General features: G+C 45.2%; 1 protein-coding gene across 2 annotated transcripts in view; it reads left to right on the forward strand.

Moving 5' to 3' along the window:
• The window catches only part of CHD1 (chromodomain helicase DNA binding protein 1), a 111,418-nt gene that overhangs the window by 7,921 nt on the left and 80,844 nt on the right, over nucleotides 1-22,653 (forward strand). Inside the window, exons 3-7 of one of the 2 annotated variants that reach the window (XM_088444657.1) lie at nucleotides 1,526-1,718; nucleotides 2,005-2,127; nucleotides 3,183-3,250; nucleotides 4,043-4,207; nucleotides 5,855-6,114. In XM_088444657.1, coding sequence (XP_088300783.1) covers nucleotides 1,526-1,718; nucleotides 2,005-2,127; nucleotides 3,183-3,250; nucleotides 4,043-4,207; nucleotides 5,855-6,114 — 809 coding nt within the window. The remainder of the gene's footprint in view (nucleotides 1-1,525; nucleotides 1,719-2,004; nucleotides 2,128-3,182; nucleotides 3,251-4,042; nucleotides 4,208-5,854; nucleotides 6,115-22,653) is intronic. The other variant, XM_088444658.1, reaches the window with a different exon arrangement.

Genomic DNA, 22,653 nt, shown 5'->3' on the forward strand with positions numbered 1-22,653 from the left:
CTGAATACTTGCACACCCTGGATCCTTAAAGGATTTGTAAAAACAGTTTTTGACAGTAGTCTTCCAGAGGACAATTGTTGTAAAAGCCAATAATATAGCATATGTGGTGTGTACATCTTTGAAAGGAACATCTAGTTCAATTGTTTTAGTTACCTAAATAAAATTCCTACTCTGTTCTAGAAGTAGAAGTTTGCACGAGTATGCTCTATTTCATTATTATCATTATCCGTTGTTCCCAGCCCATTAGCAGAGTGCACCCAGCACCAGAAGTCGGATATTGTATTCTGAACACACATCCCTACCATAGAACTAGACCTTTACTTGATGTAGTAAAGTGAAAACAATCATATTAAAGGCAATGCCCCCTCTTAAAGCTTTTCGGATTTCATATCAGAAGGGGTGCGACAGGGAGCTCAGCTTATTCACTGCAGGACTCCTCTAAAGGAGTTCAGTATTATCAGTATTATAAGTATTGCAACAAAAAAATGAAAACACCCATTTGTTAATGTTTGACAAGCAACAGTGTCTAAGTTGATGTCGGCTTGGAAGTCCAAGGGAAAAACCTAAACAGCAGCAATGGGTGTAAGGCCTACTCCAGGAATGTGATGCCGGCTCATTAAAACCACTCTCAGACCAACAACCTGGGACATGCTCAGACCTGGGTTTTTGCTCGAGACCCTCTTTCACTATACCTGAGACCCGAGAAATTCCTGGGTCATCCCCATTCAGACATAAGCTGGGTGTGCCCTGGCCTTCTAACAGCCAGGGCTGCCAGGCTGCTCTCATGTCATGCTCATACACACACATACATGTCATACATGCACACAACTCAAATTAATTCACACTCACGCAATCACACACCCCATCTCCAGCCACCAGACCTCACAACAGGGTGCTTCTACACACTGCAGCACGGACCGGACACCTCTTTCCAATCCATCGGGTACTTGGTCTTCACCCCTTGTTATAAGGGCTGTGAAACCACTGATTCTCTCCCCAGATCCAGCGTTGACCGTTTTTTTTTTTTTCCTATTGTAGGAGGACGCCCTGTACCCTCCAGGCAGCCCCGAACGGCTAATCGGAGGCCTCTAGTTGTGACCAGGGAGTAAAATAACGGGTTGCACCATTCAGACTTAACCTGGGTTGTCTTTCCGGGACTTAAGTCCCCGGGAAAAACCGTGGTCAATAGCAGGGGCACCGACCCGAGTTGGTGCCTTTCAGACATAAGTGAGACCCCCGTAGTTTTGCAGAGCTCCGGCAAAAAACAAGGAATCTCGCTATGTCCGAAAGGGGTATTATTCAAAGTGCAAAGCAAAACAGCTGAGCAACTGTATCAATTTAATTGATTGCAAATTTCCACCTATCACATAAGCGGCAAAATATTCTTATCAAGCTAGTATATTATTATACCAGTGGACTTAAGTGAAGGAATTCTGTTAATACAGTGTATTGAAAGATACAGTAATGTTTTTCTTTCGTTTGCTTTTCTTTTGGAGTTTTTATGTTTATATTATTATCTTTACAGCCGATCGGATGATGAATCTGGTTCAGGGTCAGGGTCTAGCTCTGGGAGCAGTAGTGATGGAAGCAGTAGTCAGTCTGGCAGCAGTGACTCTGATAGTGGCTCAGAATCTGGGAGCCAATCGGATTCTGAGTCAGACACTTCAAAAGAAAAGAAAACTGTTCAGTCAAAGTCGCCCAGGCTGGACGGAGCAGAGGTAATGTGCAAGTGTGAAACAGAGGGTAAAGGATTGGGAAATTACACAGCAGTGTGGTGAATTCTCAATTGGGAATTGCTTATAAAGCATGATATTTTAAAGCCCCAGTGTTGCACTATTCTAATAAACTTTTTCGTTTTACATTACTATTTGTAACATCCCTGTTTCTGTTCGGTACTTTATAGACTGTTAGTTAAAAATCTAATAATACATTATTTTCTTATTCACTGTTACAATCGATTGCAGATTAATATGCCTTTTAATATGCCTTTTTTTTACTTTACAGTTCTGGAAATCCAATCCCAGCATTCTAGCTGTACAGAGATCTGCTATGTTGAGAAAGCAGCAACAGCTACAGCAGCAGCTACAGCAAAAACTACCAGTGTCTTCAAACAGCAACTCCACAGAGGCACGTCAAGTAATGTGGACCTGTCACGCATACATACAAATTTTACACGTATCATATCTGATAACTCTTGTTACTTCATATAACTTAGAACAGCCACCTTATAGGGTTTTCGAGTATCATACCACCTGTATAAAAAGGTTTAGGTCGTTTTTATAATATGCAATGAGACATGTCCAAAAACTGTTCCTCCCAATTAAAAAAATATTTTCTGTAGCGTCTGGTTGCTAGGGGGAACACTACACTTTCTTGTGATGGCTGTGAAGCTTTTCGAAAGTATCACAAGCTCACTTCTTTCTACTTACTGGTTGGGTTGGGTATGAAATGCAGACAGTCGGGATCCTGGCGGTCAGAATACCCACCCAAGGATCCCGACAGGGTTAACATACTGACACATGTTGGTCGGTATGCTAACCCTCCCCCTCTTCCTACCCTAACGCTCCCTCTTTGGTGCCTAACCTCCCACCCCTAGTGCCTGAACCTAACCTCCCCCTCCCAGCACCCTAACCCTTCCCCTTTATGCCCAACTCCATACGCCAGTTAAAGATAAGAACAAGAAATCTAATACTCTAGGAACTGCTTAGCTGAATAGGTTCAAATGTGTCTTCATTTAATTTATATATTTAATACATGAGATGGCAGCTTATGTATATCAGGCAGCACCTGCCTTTTAAGCTTTGCTATTCTTAAGGACAGGTGCTGCCTGATTTACATAAGCCGCTATCAGCTTGTTTTCAAACCGTATAGTACTAAATCAGCACCAACAGTGTGCCGTCATGAAGCTTTAATTTATTATGATAGGCCGTAGTATCTCTGCCTACCATCCACTTTCTGTCAGTGCTCCAGACCAGTAAGAGTGCTGATGTAGAAACCTTTTCATAGTCTGTTCATAAGATAGGATTCCTTCTGCTACCTCATACAGATCAGTCTCTTATTGATCTGTTAGGCATTTCTCTACAGACTACAGTTGTTAAAGTGATGCCTAGCAGAATGATCTGAAGCTAAATCAACCCAAATCATTAGTCCACATTCATTAATCAACTTGTACTTGTTTGTAGGACTCCTCCAGCAGTAATGACTCGGATGAGGATTCTTCAAGTGCGAATAAAAAGAAAAAACACAAAGAGTGAGTGATCTAAACTAAGGCTTTCAAATTAAATGTGCTGATTCTTCGTCTGATGTCTAATGCTTCTTAGTGCTGGTGTTATTTTCATTGCTCTCTCCAAAAATCTCTGTTCACTGGCAATTACTTGGTCATCCACTTCTATTCAGCATCTAAAATGGGTGTTTTCATAAACCCGCACATCTTCATGTAGACAAATTATCCCAGTTTGCTACATGCTGTTGTCCCCTTATCTATTTCAGTGGACTTCTTTCGCATCTGGTATGGGCTTCACCTCTAACGCTGGCAGTCTAAATTTGTTACCAAAAACCTCTTGGTTTCTCTGTTCATCTCCTTGCGGTGTTAGTCTCTTGTCTTTGGCTCTGTACTAGTTCTGGTTATTTCAGCTGCGCTGTCCTGGTCCTTGTTCTGCTAGAGCTAACCTGATTTTGCCCATAGCAGCTTCTTGCTGTGTGTGTCTCTTGTTTGCTGTTTGGTATATCGTACTGGAGACTTTTTGTGCAATTACTTATAGTATGTAGTATGTATTAGTAGTATGTGGAATATTTAGTTTTTTTTATTTTTTTCATTTCAAATCTTTGGATCATTAAAAAAATAAAAAATTTTGTTTAAAGTGTTGTTTTCTTGGGTGTATGGGATATAGTCCTCTCTATGTTGGCATGTTGTACTTTGGTGTATCGAATGATAGAAGTGCAAGTCTCTATATTGGAGCCAAAGGTCCCTTTTTTAGTTTGTGTGTGAGGCAAGCATTCATGTTGTAACTTTTCACCGTTTCCGCCCTCTCAATATGTCCAGTGAAGATTGGCAGATGACCGGCTCAGGTTCTGGTGGTGACTCTTCATCGACCAGTTCCAGTTCAGATTCCGACACAGGGGGGGATAGACAGAAAAGCAGCAGTAGGGACAGCGAATCTGATTATGAACCGAGCCATAAAGTAAAAAACAAGAAATCTCAAAACAGGTAAGGGCTAGACTCTGATGTTGGTTTCATTTGTCATTTTCTGCACCAATAGCTTATTCCAGAACAGCAATTTGCAACAGCAATGTCTGAACTCTAGACTTGTTGCGTTTATTTAACTCATTCCATCTTGTATTGCATTATTCACTTTCTCTTGAATGAAAATACATCAGCACATGTAAGGAGCAGACATTTTCCTTCTCTTTGACTTAAACACATGTAGATGCTTTTTGTTTTTGAAATCCTTTTTGTTTTGGCACTGGTATCGATGATGAAACTTAATGTAAGTATGGTACTTCAGTGTAGTTAATGAAAAACACACTTTTGGTTTATTGTGCAATCAGGATTTATTATTATTTATTATTTTGTTTTTCCTGTATTATACAGCAATATGTATTGACTGGTACACAGTAGACGACATATCGTCCACATCGGGCAGAGAGTACCGTTTATGCTGACTATGCGCAACTCATGTGCGTCAGCGACATCGCCTGTGGTCCGTTGGGTGATATTTTCAGCGGGGGCCATGCTGCCGAACGCAGCATGGCCCATGCCGTCGTTCTGTCGCTGCTGGCACTGGCAAGTGTGTACCCAGCTTTAGCGTTCTTGATTTGTGATTAAGGGCGGGGTATTATCGGGGAAAATGCTGTAAACCCCCCAAATTTGCAGTTTTGGGGGGGTTTTACCGCATTTCCCATATGTACAAAGCACCAGCTTCGTCCCGGTGGGTAACACCACCTCAATGGGTAACGCCACCTTGAGGTGGTGTTACCCAACAGAAGCCTATGGGTTTCTTATCTGGTAGGATCCCTCCCATCACCCCCAACCCTCTGCGGCCTAGAGCGACTTCTCTGTGTTAAATCCGGAAATCCCTCTGTCTGGAGCCATCGCAAAGGACAGCTCTTATCAGGAGAGCTGTCCTTTGCAATATTATTGGTACATTCCGCAGTAATGAACCGCGGTATGTACCCGAAGACAGCCGGGAAGTACCACAACGCTGATGCGTTGATTAGTACATCCCGCCCTACCTCTGAATGTGTGCATGATTCACAACATGTTTTGTAGAGGTAAGCTAGTCAAAAAAATTGAACAACGTCAACCTCAATCTGATTATATAATCCAAGCTGGGGAAAAGCCTTCTCAGATTGTCCTGTAACTGTTGTAGTCTGCTTGACGAGAATCGTGTAGAATAAACAGTTATCTATGCTTGTCAGGATAAGTCGAGTCTCCAAGTGGAAAAGCAATCATTTAAATGATTTACTGTGACCCAATAGAAGGGATTTTTATTAGTCTTTAAAGTATCCATAAGGTTAGTGCAACATGAGCTTTGTGCTCCCATATATTTTACTCCTTTTAAATTTGATGCTTAAATGTCTTATTCGTGGCACATGGCAGGCAGCATAAGCACAGACTTCATGTCACTAATGAGGGTATAGTAATTTTTTTTAATACATAATTATATTATTTTTTATGATTATGCCACCGCGCATATGTTATTTTGAGTAACATTTTCTATGTCTATAAATTTCCTACTTTTAGCTCAAGGATATGTTTTTACATTATTCCGCCTAAAGTTTATTGGACCTTTTTTGGCATTGTATGTTGACTGCTAGAATGTGTCATGTTCACCAAGCAAGTTGTTTGTTTCAGGTCCAAAGTTAAAAATGGGAAAAAAATTAGTGGTCAGCAGAAGAGAGGCGCAGATTCCTCAGATGATGATGACGACGACTTTGATAAGCGAGCATCTAGGCGGCAGGCTACGGTAAATGTCAGCTATAAGGAAGATGAGGAAATGAAAACTGACTCTGATGACTTACTGGAAGTTTGTGGGGAAGATGTCCCGCAACCAGATGAAGATGAGTTTGAAACAATTGAAAGAGTAATGGATTCCAGATTTGGACGCAAAGGAGGTAATCTATTCAGTGAGGAGTTTTTTTTTTTTTTTTTTAAATATCGTTGTGCTCGTTGTTTGTTAACAGAATGTGATTGTGTTGCTCCGTGTGAATTCACTGCTTGGGGAATAACGTGAATACGTTTTCATGCCTATTTGAGTTATTGAACTGTGATTCGGGGTGGATCTGTATTGCTAATTTGGCTCACTTGCAGAAACCTGAATGGTTAGATCATTTACTGGCTAAACAGTTTTTGTAAGTTTTATTCCTTTTAATGACCAAAAGTGATTGAGATTGCTTTGCCACAGGTAGAGTTAATGGATTTCTTATTTAGGGAGAGGATGGGGATATAATAGTGCGAGTCCCCACAGTTGTGCAGTGTGCTTTGCAGCTGTTGTCCTATTATTTTCTATTCAGCATTAATAGTTTGGCAGTCAGAGAAGAAAGTACCATTCAACAGATAATAATGCCATGTATTATGCAGCACTTTAGCGCACACGTGCTTTCCCTGCACCCATGCTAAGTACGATCCGATCTGTATTCGCCACTTTGTGAATGCAATTAAACAGTATGTAATAGGGATTATTGGGGCTCAGGAGGTGAACATTGGATGAACCAAGTGCAGTATTTCCAGTTGTATTTCATCCTTGGTCCATGCACTGACCACTTTGAATGCAGTATGTGTTGTCAATACTCTACATATGTTTCAATGTGATCTGTAGTTGTAATGCAGATTAAGTTGTGTTTAAGGGGCTGAGTACAGTCCATGCGCAAAAGTCCCAAAGGGATTATTTGCAATTCGGTGTGATTGGAAACAATAGCCAAAAAATGTTTCAAATATTCCTATATTCAGATTGAGCAGGGAACCTCCTCACGCATCTTACCTTTGTTTCAACAAGCTTTTTAGTTATCAGTGTCATTTAACCATGTTTGCTGCAGCTTTGAGCTTGGGTGAAATTGAGTTGAATTTAGTAGTGGTGTTTGAACTTTATATAATTTGAAATAGATGTGTTGAGTGAACATTTGCATGCGGAGGACTGGCTCTAAATGGCATTCATTGAAACCATTTAATCACTAGTTTGAAATATAGAGATGTCTTCTACATAATAACAAATCTAATTTTTGCTGATATGTGATTTTTTTTGTTTGTTTTATTTTATTTACTAGCAACACCTTTTTAGGAATAACTTAACAATTTTGATCTAAATTTTTTTTTTTTTTTTTAGTTTAAATTTGAAATTAACCAAACCCATCCCTTCCAAAAACAGCTGCCATAAATGAAAGCTAGCTAGGGAGATGCCTTGGCTTTGTGAATGTATTGTTACCACTGCTTTACTGACATGGTGAATCCATTGGTCGGTTTACACTTGTTTTAGAATCAACTTTTTTTTTTTTTTCTTAAGTCTAGTAGTTTTGGGTACAGGCTGTAAGCAAACATAAATTGTGTAAGTCTAGAGAATCCTATTGCTCTTTGGAATGATGTCTCAAGAGCCACCCCGTCAAAGCGAGACTGGTCAGATCCGGATGGAAACACGGACCCTGAGGCAGAAGATCCGGCTGCAAAGGAAGACACAGTGGTGTGTCGATGAAGAGGCCCAGTAGATCTGCGTACCACACGTGCCGAGGCCAATCCGGTGCCAACAGCATCACAGTGACCTAAGGAATCATTAAGATGGGAGGGAAGACTTAAATTAGAGGGAAGGTCCAAGGAACCGCTAGCTTCTGGAACCCTGGTGCGGGAGCAGTATCTCTGTAGCTGATAATTGAAACACAAGATGCCGTCATGTCCGGCAGACCCCACCGGATGACTAGGAGTTGGGAGACGTCTGAATGCAGTGCCCACTCGCCTGCGTACAACTTAGGAAGTCCGCTTCCCAATTCTGAACGCCCGGGATAGAGACTGCGGACTGTGCTGGAAGATGATGCTCCATCCGACTAATTCGGCTGACTTCCTGCATGGCTCCCTGACTGCAGGTGCCGCCCTGTTGGTTTATGTAGGCCTCTGTGGTTACATTGTCTGACTGTACCTTCACCGGACGTCTCTGAAGGAGGTGCTGTGCCTGAGCCCTGTACACTGCACATAGTTAAAGGATGTTGATGGAAAGCGGGCTCTCTTGAAGTCCTGAAAGGTTAGGTGACAAGTTATCGCCCCCAACCCTGAATGCTTGCATCGATGGTAAGAAGGACCCAGTCCTGGTTCCAAAAGGGGCGTCCCTTGTCCGGTTGTGAGCACTGGAGCTGTCACAGTAGGGAGAGACGTACCTCCTGGGGAAGAATGAGTGTCTGTGCCTTGTGGTTTTGGTGAGATTTGATCTATCTTTTTAGAATGACCCTCTGGAGAGGCCGGGACTGGTTCTGACCGTACTCCACCATGTCGAACGGTGAGACCAAAGACCCCAGAATCTGCATGTACGAGTGTGTATGGACACCCGACGCTGGCCTAGAAAGGTGCGGATTCTGGCTCCGGAGGGAGGAAGACACTCTGAGTTCTGGAGTCCAACAAGGCTCCCAGGTGGAGCATCTCCTGGCATGGTAATAACATGGATTTCCTCCAATTGGTTATCCATCCGTGGGACTGTAGACGCTCCACTCTCAGTTGGATGTGATCTGTGAGAACTGTCAGAGACTGGGCCAAAGAAGCAAGTCACCCAGGTACAGTAAAATTCTGATGCCCTTGCGGCGAAGATGAGCCGCCATGACCTTCTTGAACACACGAGGGGCCGTGGACAGACCAAAGGGTGACGTCTGAAACTGATAACGGCTGGTTTGTATTGCAAACCTGAGAAAGTGTTGGTAATTGGCTCGTATAGGGATATGCAAATAGGCATCCTGGATATCCAAAGACGCCATAAAATTCCCAGGTTACAAGGCTAGGATGATGGACCGAAGGGACTCCATGTGCCTCCCTAATATGCACAACGGAGACCGGGTCACCCCCATGCATGCCAGAGGTAAGCCCTTCCTCCAAAGCGTCTTCCCAGCGGCCAACAGCTTTAGCCACCCAAGCCGATGCAAGGGCTGGACGAGCCAGAGCACCGGCATTAACATAAACGGAATTTTTCCAGCTTCCTATCCGTAGGGTCTTTAAGAGATGCCGTGTTAGGGATAGGCAGTAATAATGTGGGCAACCACTGAGGGAGAAGATTCCCACATTCGCCCTATCTGCTGCTGGGAGAGGGTAAAAGGTAGCAATATGCTTGGAAACCTGAAAGTGTCTACTAGGGTGAGTGCATGCCTACGCCCGAAGGTCTTCTAGCTGTGCTGAAGACGGAAATTCTGCAACTGTCTTCTTCTGCCTCTTAAAAATAGGTGCCTTGGATCTAGGAGGTTGCTTCAAGTCCTCCACTAGTAGAATGGATTTTACTACTCTGATAAAAGCTACTACGTCTAATGGAGACATAGCCTCCACCGGGAAAGAAGATGTCACAACAGAGGTAATGGAAGCACTTGCCTCGCCATCTGAAGCCACCTCTGAATCCGAACCTTCCGCCTGATAACTGTCACACGCCGCATTAGAGACCCCAGGATCAGACCCCGTTGCATAACTTTGCGGGCGCTGACCCGCGATGTCTTCTGATTCCCACACTGTGCGCTGCTTCCTCCTCTCTCTAGGCGGGTCCCGCTGTTCTCCTCTAACGGGTCCCGCTCCTGTCCTGTCTCCACGCCGGCTCCTGCTGATCGCTGGTCCCCGCTGATTACTTCCAAGAAGTGCTGTCCTCCGGTCCATGGGCGCGGCCATCTTGGATTGCCCATTTGACTCCATTACCACCAATGAGGAATCTTCTTCTCTCTCAGCCTGTCAGCTCCCAGCGTCTAGCGTTCCCGCTAGGCTGTTTTAGCGGGGCGCGGCGCCCTGCCCTCTTTCTGGAAGGCAAAAAGCGCCCTGCCCTAACAACCTGCGGGAACCGTCTTCACCCGCGGGTCGTAGTGTCCCGCGTGTGAAGAAATGTGCGGTGACCTGGTCACCACCGGAGAATAGACGCCGGGCACGCCCCCAAAAGTGACGAAAAGGGGACGCGTTTTATAGACACGCCCCCTTTTCGATGACCCCGCCCCCTTCTCGGTCGCGCACGTACGGACATGCCCTCTCTAGCTCCGGCGCCCTGCCTCGCGCCGGAGCTAGAAGGAACACTAAGCGTCCACTATAAAAGGTTCCCTAATGCTGACACAAGTTGCCAGTGCAACGAGTTTCTTAGTTTACTAGTGAGCCTTCCCACTGTGCTCCATAGGTATTACTGCTATCTAGCTTAGTATTCACCTTACGGCTACCCAGCCACTCCAAGTAGCTTCCGAGCTACCACCGTCCCCCTTACGGCTACCCAGCCGCTCCACGTAACTTCCACGCTACCAACTTCTCCACACGGCTATCCAGCCGCTCCATGTAGCTTCTCACACTACAAGCTTCTCTACACGGCTATCCAGCCGCTCCAAGTAGCTTTCACGCTATCTACGTCTCTATACGGCTCCTTAGCCGCACCAAGCTCCTTCCGCATTACTTCAAACCTCTAACAGTCTTCTGCACCCTCTCATGCGGAGAAACTTTATCAAGCCTAGTCTCCTCCAGTGTGTCCCCGTGCTGACTAATACTGATCCAAGGCCCAGCCCGGGAACACAGTCTCAAAATCCCACGATTGTGATAATAACAGAGTGGAGCTTTCGCGTGGAGCAGGCCTAAGAGCCCTATCCTTATCTTGCATCTGTTGTAAGGATGTGGACACCTAAGCCAACCCCTGGACTGACTATGCTTAAGTCTGCATCCAGGGTGGCTCCGCCATGGGAAGCTCTGGCACAGGGACGGGTGGCACTGGAACTGTCATGCGGTCTACAAACTGACATTACCTGAGTTAGCCTGGACACCCAAGCCGGTTCCTGGCTGGAATCCATGGGTGAAGTCACCTGTTGCAGGGCCCCAAAGCAACTGACACACAGGCCATCATGCTCCGGATCTTGAGGAGTAATGACATTAAGACACTTAATGGCTGGTTCCCATCCCATATTGTGGGTGGTGAGGGCAGGCAGCAGTTGGTACAATGCTGGGGCAGGTAGCAGTTTGGCTAGAGCTTTGGTTATAGGCAAGGAGAAGTTTGGCTAGAGGGGAGTAAGGGTAGGCAGTGCCACTGGTCGGGAGGGGTAGGTGCAGACAGCAGTTATGACAGTGCTAGGGGGCAAAGATGGGGCTAGTGGCAGGCAGCGCTGGGGGTAGGGAGGGAGCAAAGGTAGAAAGCAGCTGGCGCAGTACTGGTGGGCAAGGAAGGGGGTTAAGGGCATGCAGTACTGAGGGTATGGAGTGGCAAAGGTAGATAGCAGCTGGGGCAGTACTGGGGGCTAGGAGACTCAGTGTGATATTGTGAGTGGCGGGACTCGGCTGGGGTGCCGGCATTGGCAATTGCGTGCCGGCATTGGCAATTGCATACACACTTGCCGATGCCGGCAGTGACTGAACGCTAGCGGTCGCCATGCTGCATTTGACAGCATGGCCCCCGCTGATTATAGAGCCCGTCTGACCTACATGCAGGTCTGACTGGTGATGTTGATGACGACGCGCATCATCAGCGACATAGCGGGTACACACGGCCTAATGTGGATGACATGTCGTCCGATTGGATGACCTATCGTCTACTGCAGGGGTGGGCCAATTAGCGGCCCTCCAGCTGTTGTTGAACTACAAATCCCAGCATGCATTGCAAAATTTTTAGCATTGCCAAATAGCAAAATTGGCGGGCATGCTGGGATGTGTAGTTTAGCAACATCTGGGGGCCGCTTATTGCCCACCCCTAGTCTAGTGTGTAACCGGCTTAAGAGTTGCCTATGTTTTAGAAACAGTCAGAAATATTCTGTAGTAGCTGTTACCTATACACACCCATAGCACCACACTAAAGGGATGCTGAGGTACCATTCCTGCCCACACAATACACTGTTAGCGGGAAGCCAGAAGGACCATGTTATACTCTGACTGCTGACAGTGAGGAGGGAATGCATGCACTAACCCATAGCAGGAGAAGGTCTTGATCATCTTGCAGAAGTGCTCCCTCTCCAGCCTCTCCTCCTCTGGGCTCTTGCGCTGCCTCCGCTCGCTGTGGGGTTGTGTGAACCGGATTCTCTATGGTTGCCTTTCTGCGCTCCGTTACCGGCTCTCACCTGTTCCAATGGTGAGTGGCCGCGTGCGGACGTCGCTTGGAGTCTGGCTTGGGAGTGGAAAGGGAGGCCCTGCTTCTGCTCCCGGGCAGTGGGCGACAGCTGGCGTTCTCGGGACGGAGCTTGGTGGGCCGGTCGTCTGTCTGGTCGGAGCTCCCTGAGGAGATACCGTGCGGCGGGGACTGGTTGAGCAAATGCCGGCGATGGCTATTGGTTGAGAAGCCAGCGGCGGCGGTGATTGGCTGCTGTAGCACTAGCAAAGCCACACACACTGCATCCTGCTGGACCCGCTTAGTTTTTAAAACTGGGTCCCCAACTGCCTACAGTGCATAAAAATGCGCTTCAGCGCATATTATGCCATCACCAATTATATATGCTTTACTCACCCCTGCAACGGATGTTCCGCCAGTGACCAGTAAACACAGCAGGTACAGAGACACAGGTAAAAGTACACTTACTTACACACAGACCAGTCAATGCAAAAATTTGGGCTAATAAAGCTCAACAAACCAGCCGAAATAAGCAGGAAGGAGCAGTTAATCTAGTGCAGCTGCTGGGAGCAGGCTACGAGAGGAGACTGGAGCCCAGCTTCTCTCTCCAACGCTGAGGCAGGCCCCTGCTCCATATTAAATCCCTGGTGGTCTAGTTGGAAGCGCGTGAGACTATGGACTCTCACTGCCAGCACCGCCGGAGGTCTCCTGCTCTGGCGGTAACAGTTACGAACTTGCGGTTCCCTGCATGCAGAGAGCCGTCTTACCTTGTCCCTGGTGAGTACCGGCTGCGGCTCGTGGCTCCAGATGTGTATGGGTACATGCCCAAAGTCACTGACCCAGTCGCCAGTGCTGCCTTACATTGCTTGCTCGTTGTAAAAAGTAGTCAAATAAATAAAATAAACTGCAGTTTACACCCAAAGTAGCCCCCCTATAAACTGGTGCCCAGCTCCTGCCGGCACCAAACTCAAACAAATGGCCTGTGACTGGGAGAGGGGTATAGAGGAGAGGAGCATGGGCTTGTGGGTCATTTCCAAGAACCATTTGGTGCCCAGACTCTCCTCTCCAGGCTATACCCAATGTCATCCCTGTGCCCCCTAGTGGAGGAAGAAGAAATAAAAAATGTGTACTTTTAGATTTCCAAACCAGTTCGGCCTCAAATTAAATCAGACTTGCCTCCTGCCGCCATCTCATACCAGCAATCTGTTGTGGCATTATTAACATACATACTGCTTGTAGTGTTGAGGAGTGAGTAATTGGTGGGGGTCTTATGTGGCAGATAATGTTTATAGCTTGCATAAGGTTATTGTGGCTTTTGAATTATGTGATGTCGATGTAATCTTGGTAAATTGGACTGGTGTCCCAGGGTTTACGATTTATAGGTGACTTTTAATAGGCTATTTAATTTTACAAGCCCAAATTTGAAAAACTGATTCAATCCCTTTGTTGGACAGAGCGCTATGATGATGGTGTATATAGTTGACTTTAGGTACACTTTTTGCAGAAGGTGATGTTGTGCAGTTAAATTATGCTTTCATTTCTTAATTTAAAAGTAAAATACAGCTGATTAGCGTGCTTTATAAATCTACTAAAAAAATGTAGCTGAAGACATAGGAAAGGTACGAACAAGGCTGTCTAATGAATGCATTTTTTCAGTAAGCCATAAAAACAAACATGTATGAGGTCAGTTCAGTTCATTTCATGTTCTCCGCAGATTCACAGAAGCCTAAAAAGGGTTAATAATTAATTTTATACCTATGCTCACTTGTACATTCTGACATCTCATTCTAAAATAGCAATCGAATGGCCAAATTGTGGTCTCTAGGGTCTTCTTCCGAAGTGAGAGCATCTTCTTATTTATAGATATTGTGATTATTTCTTTTGCCTTTATTGTATCTTATTGGGGAGATTGATAATGAAGCACATCCCACCCCCCAGCCGTATTTGTCTATTGAAAATGTTTGATGAGAATATATTATCTGTTGGGCTGTTCAAGTTTTTAGCTCATGACAATATTTTACTTAATTTTAAGTATCATTTTATTATAATTACACAACTGAAGTATTAGCAAAGCTAATATTCTGTTTAATACTTTTTTTTTTTTTTGAGCATGGGACAGTATGTTGTAGCTTCCATTACAGCAGGGGTATTCAACATGTGGCACTCCAGCTGCTGTGGATCTACACATTACGGCATGCCCTGCACAGGTTTTACTATTTGGGGCTTGTTCAAACTGTGTCAGGATGTGCTTGTATGTGCAGTTCCACAACAGCAAGCGGTTCGCATGTTGAATACCCCTGCAATAGAGGATTCCCCCCCCCCTTGAATTTCTGGACATCTGGACCTTAATGATGTTATTAGGGACCACAACCCCCCGAACTACGTACTTATGTGTAAACCACATATTAGCAGAATGCATCGTGATTTTGCAACTTTGTTGAAAGTAAAACCATGGAGAATTTTTGTCATCTATCATTGCAAAACCTGCTTTACTTTTATTTAGAAACTTGTTCACGCCAATGCATTTGTTCTGTGCTTTGCATGCACCATGAATTATTTGAAAACCACATGACATTTAAACGGATTCTGAATGAACTTGTTCACACCTATGCTTTGAGAAGCTCTGTGGTTGAAAAATAATAGTAAATAAACTACATGATTTTTCATGGATGCTTTTTTTATTTTTTTATAACCATCATGTATTGTTTGTGTTGAGTTTGAATTAAGGAACCTTAAACACCTTTTAGTGATGAGCAGTTATACAATAACTAGCTAATCAACTGTAAACTGACTTAAGGGCCTGATTCAGATTTGAGAATAGAGTAATGCCGTTTATCCACTAGACGATATATTGGACATTTTGAACAATAACGTTATCATCCACAATATCGTCCAGTGGATATGTCAACGACCAGCGAAGCGCGCTCCCGCCGGTTGTTGACATCGCTCATCGCCAAAACCTGCTGTCCAACCCGACGATATCGGCAGGTGGTGCAGGTTCGGGGATGAGGGAGGGTGCCGGCACTAAACTATATCGTTAATATCGTTCAGTGTGTGTGCTCAGTGTCGTTAAGGACCAAATCGTTTAGTGGATACCTGCCTTAAGGCCCCCATACATCAGAGATTGATTGCAGCAATCGTGCAATTTGCAATCGATTGTGTATAAAAATCTTTCCCTTTTTCAATCGATTGCAGAATTGCCACAATCGATTGAAAAATGGAAATATTTTTATACACAATCGATTGTAAATTCCACGATTGCTGCAATCAATCTCTGATGTATGGGGTCCTTTAGATAAAGCAAGTAACTGTGCATCTTTGTAAAACCATACTGCACTGCCGGGGGACAAGTGTAAAATATGCAGAGAGATTTAGATTTGGGATGGGTGTGTTCAAACTCAAATCTAAATTGCAATGTAAAACTAAAGCTGTCCAGCATCTGTGGGCTACATGCAAAAACAGCCAGTATTTACCCCACATGCAAAAAAATGATGTATTTGCACTCCTTGCACTGTAACATGGTTTTTCCAGGTACACAGTTACTTGCTTCATCTAATGGGCACACTACATGATATTTTTAACGATTTGGTCGATTACTATACATCGGAAAGACAAATCGTTAAAAATGTGAAGTGTGTATGCACTACATTGTGTAGTGCGCACTCCCGTGGGGTCTTCCGTCTCATCGCCTTTTGTACATGCAGTAAGATCAGGCGATACGGCTGATGATCCCATGCAGCGCTATGCCGGGGGAAGTGGCATATCGTGCGGTCAGGCACCAGATCACCCAGTGTGTACGGACCGCCCGATATGTCGGTCCGTCGGTGCTGGGATCGTGGGCAACATCGCTGAGTACACGGTTGTTTAGTATGTACCCAGCTTTACTCTATTCCTAAATCTGAATACGGCCCTAAGTCGGTAGATGCAGTTTACCGCGACTATTGCCGGGGGCTTAGCTGCATTAAACTGCATTTTCCGTCTTACAGTGCCTCCGGAAAATGTTCACAACGCTTCACTTTTTCCACATTTTGTTATGTTACAGCCTTATTCCAAAATGGAATAAATTCATTTTCTCTTTCATCCACTAGGGGACACTGGAGGTGCTTACACTGGGGTATAGAGGCGTGGTTAGCTGGAGCTGGCACTAATTAATCAAAAGTGTGAAGCTTCTCCCCCTCTATTCCCCACCAGCCCTCAGTTTAGAAAATGTGCCTTAGGAGCTGGTCACTATATGCTGTGCTCCAGCAATATGCGCTCTTGGCAGTCTGCCGCAGAATCCAGAAGGGCTGTTGAATATTTACAGTTCACTGGTGATATGCTTTGGATCCAGGAGACCTTACTCTGGTTCCTCGTTTCAGTCTGTTCATGCACCCACAGCCCTTTCAGGGTAGGGCTCGAGGTGCTCCCAAGTAGACATGGGGCGGCAGAGGGTAGTACTCGTCCACAAAAGGTTGCACGACAGGTACAGAACTCGCTTAAGGTCTTTAAAACAGGCTTGGTCGCAGTCTCTGTAACAATCTGCTGTGCTTGTTCCGGTTCCAGCGCATCAACGTGGTATGGGGCTTTACTCAGATCTTTGGGTGATGCCCAAGCCAGATGGTTCAGTCAGACCCATCTTAAACCTGAAGTCTTTAATCCAGTATCTGAGGATGTATCATTTCAAAATGGAGTCACTTCAGTCTGTCTTGCAAGTTGGAACCAGCGGAGTTCCTCATTTCCCTGGATATAGAAGATGCCTATCTCCATATTCCCATATGGGGAACAGCACCAGGCCTTCCTACGTTTTGCAATTTTGAAAAATCACTAACGATTTTGGGCGTTGCCGTTAGGTGAAAATGTGGGGAACCGAGGATAACCCTAAGAGCCTGTTATTCAAGGCTCCATAGGAATCTCTTTTCTTGGACCACGCCTACCTGACATACCAATATCAATTTCTAGAAATCCAGCCTCAGTCCATCCCAGAGACTCCAGTTTCTGGGGGTGATCCTGGATACGGTATTTCAGAGGATTTTCATTCTGGAAGACTAAGCCAGGATATCCGGTTGTTAGTCCTCAGACCAAAGAGGGTGTCCATGCTTCTTGGTTTACGTTTCTTGAGGAAGATGGTAGCTGCTTTCGGAGCACTTCAATTCGGACGATTCTACTCCTGGGTGTTCCAGCTAGACCTGCTATCACAGAGGTCAGGGACTCGTCTGCATCTACATCAACGGATCCGTTTGGTTCCGGCTACTGGTCTACTCTGGTGGACACAATCCAACAATCTCTTGGCGGGCAGAAATTTCGACAAGTGACTACAGACGCCAGCCTATGAGGCTGGGGAGCAGTGGTTCTTGGCTATCACTTTAAGGTTCGTGGGTCCCCTCTGGAAACAGGGTGGCCCATAAGTGAGTTGGAACTCAGAGTAATTTACTATGCTCTGCTACAAGCAGCAAAGTTGCTAAGGTCTCTTCCGGGGAGGTTTTACTCAGACAACGCGAAGGCAGTCGCTAACGTCAACCTAGAGGGTGGAACTCGAGGTCTCATGGCCATGCGAGAAGTAACTCAGATTCTCTGGTAGGACAACAGTCTGTCGTTATTCCTGTCGGCAGTATCCATCCCGAGAGTGGACAACTGGAAAACAGATTACCTAAGTCGCCAGGACATCCATCCCTGGGGAATGGAGGCTTTACCCAGACGTGTCCCACGCACTCTTGAGTCGTCCTCAGGTGGACCCCCAGGGTGTCCAGATTGAATAATCAGCTTCCAGCACACATGTCAAGTACTCGGGATCCGCAGGCAAGGGCAGTCGACACTCTACCAGTCCTATAACTTGGATTACCGGTTTACTCCGATTCCACGAATTCCTCGTTTACAAAATAGGATAAAACACAAGTCGACCTCAGTCTTCTCGTGGCTCCGAACTGGCCTCGGACTAGTTGGTTCTCGGACCTTCAGTTCCTCCTGGCAGAAGTCCCGTGGCCCCTTCCTCTTTCCCGGACCTTCTGCAACAGGGTCCTTTCGTCCACCCCAATTTAGCAAAACTGCATTTTACGGGGTGGCTCTTGAACTGATATCTTAGGATGCAAAAGCATCCCAGACTCTGTTTTTTCTTTCCCACCTTGTTTAGCGTCAGGAGACCGGTTTCGGCTGCGCATTATCATCGCACCTGGCGCTCTTATGTGACATGGGTACCAGTCGGGGCTTTCCGTCTAGAACTTTGCAGTTGTTCTGTTGTTGTTGTTTTTTTTTTTTCTCTAACCCTGATCAGTTTCTGGCCTGCGATTGGAATATTCTAAAGTGCAGGTTTCTGCTCTCCTCATTTCTTTCACTGTAAGTAGCTCCTCGTTCCTGAGATGCAGCCGTTTCTTCAGGAGTTGGTGCAGGGGCAGCCACCTTTTGTACCACTTATGGCTCCTTGGGGCTTCTCTTTGCTTTGGCTTCGGCATGCAGAGTTTCGGAATGGGAGGGCTCTGTTCCATAAGCGTCCTTACCTTGTGTTTTATTGATACCGTTTGAACAGCATCGATATTAGAGAGATTTGATTGCACAGACCAGATTGCCCATACCTCCCATTTCAATATAAAATAACTTTGTCACACAGAAACAGTTTGCGGTTCCAACACACACAAAGGTACTATATTGTAAAAAGGGTATAATCAGCCTTAATCTATATAATGCAGCTATATACAGGATAAAGACAAAGATACAATTACCAATATTTCGCCATGTGGTCTGGATCCTAGACTAACAGCTGTCCATCAGGATTGTTGTGTGTTTCTTTAGGGTCAGGCAGGGAGAAAGGTAGCAAAGGAAAGGGGCTGGGATCCAGACTGCATGCCAATTTATAGGTGTACAATTACCTTTGAACATAAGCTGAATACCCAGAGGGGTTCCCTATTGGCCCTTTATTACTGAGTCACAATGGTTGTTGCTATTCATTTGTTAGTAAATGGTTGACGTCACTGGAGGTTGAACTGTTAGAAAATCCCTTTGTACTAACATTTGGCATGCAAATCTACAGGGGAGGTGTACAGTGATTTATACAGTATAGAGTATAATTCTTGGCAGGTCTTCATAACTCGATAGTGATCCCTTCCATATTCATTCTGTTGGTTTCATATTCCTGTTGAGACAGAGGGAAATCGGTAGATACTACTCATGACCCATTTATCTTATTCCTAATCCCAGATATCATATAACTGCTATTTAACATGTAACATTCACTGTATACCTTTAAAACACATAGCATTGTGCGTATCTCAGTCAGTTTAGGGTTAAATGGGATATAAGTTTATTGTAAGGAAAGGCTGCTGTCCGTCGGGGTAAGGTTTCCGACAATAATACTTAAAAGCTGGCTATGCGATTGAAACGCAAAACAGTATTTAAACAGTATTGCTGTACTAACTTTGTGTTTATGTAATGTAAAATGGCGCTTAACTGTTGTGAGCACAGAAGCATGGCTCGCCATTCACAATATGACGAGTTGCGGGGGCATGGGATGCGTGTGCATGAATAGCGAGCATGTGCAATTGCGCGTGCGCAAGTGCATGCGCAAATGCGGCGGTAGCCTGTGTTCGCATAAAATGACCGTGGACGATCAAATCGTCAAATGGATGTCGTGTTGCGATTCGTGCGCAATTAAGCGATCGCAACCAATTTATACGGTTTCGACAGTTTCATGCTGATAGGGCGGTACTCAGGACGGTAGCCACTTTCCTCCCTGAGGTGGGGTCGGCTTCCCACATAAGCCAACTTTTTGTGGTGCCTCTTTGGTGGAGGACTCGGGTGTATCTTCTCCCCTGGATGTGGTTCGAACTCTCCACATTCAAGTTATGTCAGTAATGATCGTCGGTCAACACATTCTGTGGGTGCGGGTGCCTCCACTTTACAATGGTGCCATGCGACCACTTGGTCATTGGTTCTCAAGTTTTGGCCGCCTTGTTCTGCAGGTCTCTCAGAGCGCCCCCGCCCGTGGGGAAAACTTTGGGACGTCCCCAGCGTAAGCACCTCCAGTGTCCCCTAGTGGATGAAAAAGAAAATGGGATTTTGGTACTTACCGGTGAATCCTTTTCTCTGATTCCACAGGGGACACTGGACGCCCACCTCAGCGCTCTTCGCCTGCCTGTTGTATGGTTTTGTTTGTGTGATATTTCTCCTTTTCACTCCTATTGTTCTCCATTTCCTTTCGGTCTTCATTTTCTAAACTGAGGGCTGGTGGGGAATAGAGGGGGAGGAGCTTCACACTTTTGAATTAATTAGTTCCAGCTCCAGCTAACCACGCCTCTATACCCCCAGCGTAAGCACCTCCAGTGTCCCCTGTGGAATCAGAGAAAAGGATTTACATCCCATTTTTGTCCTCCATATTCTACACACAATACTCCATAATGACAACATGTAAGAAGTTTTTTTGAGATTTTTTTTCAAATTTAATTAAAAAATCTAAGAAATCACACTTACATAAGTATTCACAACCTTTGCTCAATACTTTGTTGATGCACCTTTGGCAGCAATTACAGCCTCAAGTCTTTTTGAATATGATGCCACAAGCTTGGCACACCTATCTTTGGGCAGTTTCGCCCATTCCTCTTTGCAGCACCTCTCAAGCTCCATCACGATGGATGGGAAGCGTCGGTGCACAGCCATTTTCAGATCTCTCCAGAGATGTTCAATCGGATTCAAGTCTGGGCTCTGGCCGGGCCACTCAAGGGCATTCACAGAGTTGTCCTGAAGCCACTCCTTTGATATCTTGGCTGTGTGCTTAGGGTCGTTGCTGAAAGATGAACAGTCGACCCAGTCTGAGGCCAAGAGCGCTCTGGAGCAGGTTTTCATCCAGTATGTCTCTGTACATTGCTGCATTCTTCTTTCCCTCTATCCTGACTAGTCTCCCAGTTCAACCCGCTGAAAAACATCCCCACAGCATGATGCTGCCACCACCATGCTTCACTGTAGGGATGGTATTGGCCTGGTGATGAGTGGTGCCTGGTTTCCTCCAAATATAACACCTGACATTCACACCAAAGAGTTCAATCTTTGTCTCATCAGACCAGAGAATTTTGTTTCTCATGGTCTGAGAGTCCTTCAGGTGCATTTTTTTTTCAAACTCCAGACAGGCTGCTATGTGCTTTTTACTAAGGAGTGGCTTCCGTCCGGCCACTCTACCATACAGGCCTGTGTGGTGGATTGCTGCAGAGATGGTTGTCCTACTGGAAGGTTCTCCTCTCTCCACAGAGGAATGCTGTATCTCTGACAGAGTGACCATCGGGTTCTTGGTCACCTCCCTGACTAGGGCCCTTCTCCCCCAATTGCTCAGTTTAGACGGCCAGCCAACTCTAGGAAGAGTCCTGGTGGTTCCGAACTACTTCCATTTATGCATGATGGAGGCCACTGTGTTCATTGGGACCTTCAAAGCAGCAGATATTTTTCTGTACCCTTCCCCAAATTTGTGCCTCGAGACAATCCTGTTTTGTAGATCTACAGACAATTCCTTGGACTACAGCAAAAAAGAAAGGGGGGAGGAGCAGGTGCACACTATAAGCACGAAGAATACGAATGATCAAAATATCTATCTATAATAGACTGCAATAATTAACATGGTTTTAAATGTAAGGTTTCTTAGTACATATTAGGCCAAATATGTTTGCCCACTTGCCACGTCACGGCGAACCTTATATATGTGGGTCCCTAACATCTCTAATACTGACACACTAATTTATCTAGGACTTGCCTATCATAGGGTCCATTAGATGTGTGTACTGCAATGCAAGGACCCTTACCAATTAAAATCACCTGGGGCAGGTAGGAAGATTGCTAGCCCAAAGAAGTGGTCTCCCCTTCAGAATGTACCTTAAATACACACAGACAGGAAAAGGGATGGGCTGGGCTGCACATCCTAATAAAAAACATGATAATAGGTGCTACCATGCTGAGACCTGTATTTCTACAGCAAAAAAAGAAAAAGGGAAGGAGCAGGTGCACACTATAAGCACTAAGAATACCAATGATCAAAATATCTATAATAGTTCCTTGGACTTCATGCTTGGTTTGTGCTCTGACATGCACTGTCAAGTGTTGGGAACTTGTATAGACAGGTCTATGCCTTTCAAAATCATGTCCGATCAACTGAATTTGCCGCAGTTGTACTCAATTAACCTGTAGGAACATTTCAAGGATGATCAGTGGAAACAGGATGCACCTGAGATAGATTTTGAGCTTCATTGGAAAGGCTGTGAATACTTATGTACATGTGATTTCTTAGTTTGTTTTTTAATTAAATTTGCAAAAATCTCAAACTTTTTACACATCATTATGGGGTATTGTGTGTAGAATTTTGAGTACAAAAATGAATTTATTCCATTTTGGAATAAGGCTGTAGCATAACAAAATGTGGAAAAAGTGAAGCGTTGTGAATACTTTCCGGATGCACTGTAAAGGCCCCCATACATCAGAGATTGAT

The sequence above is a fragment of the Taudactylus pleione genome, unplaced genomic scaffold (assembly GCF_031769625.1).
Source record: "Taudactylus pleione unplaced genomic scaffold, aTauple2 ptg000370l, whole genome shotgun sequence".
Lineage (NCBI taxonomy): Eukaryota > Metazoa > Chordata > Amphibia > Anura > Myobatrachidae > Taudactylus > Taudactylus pleione.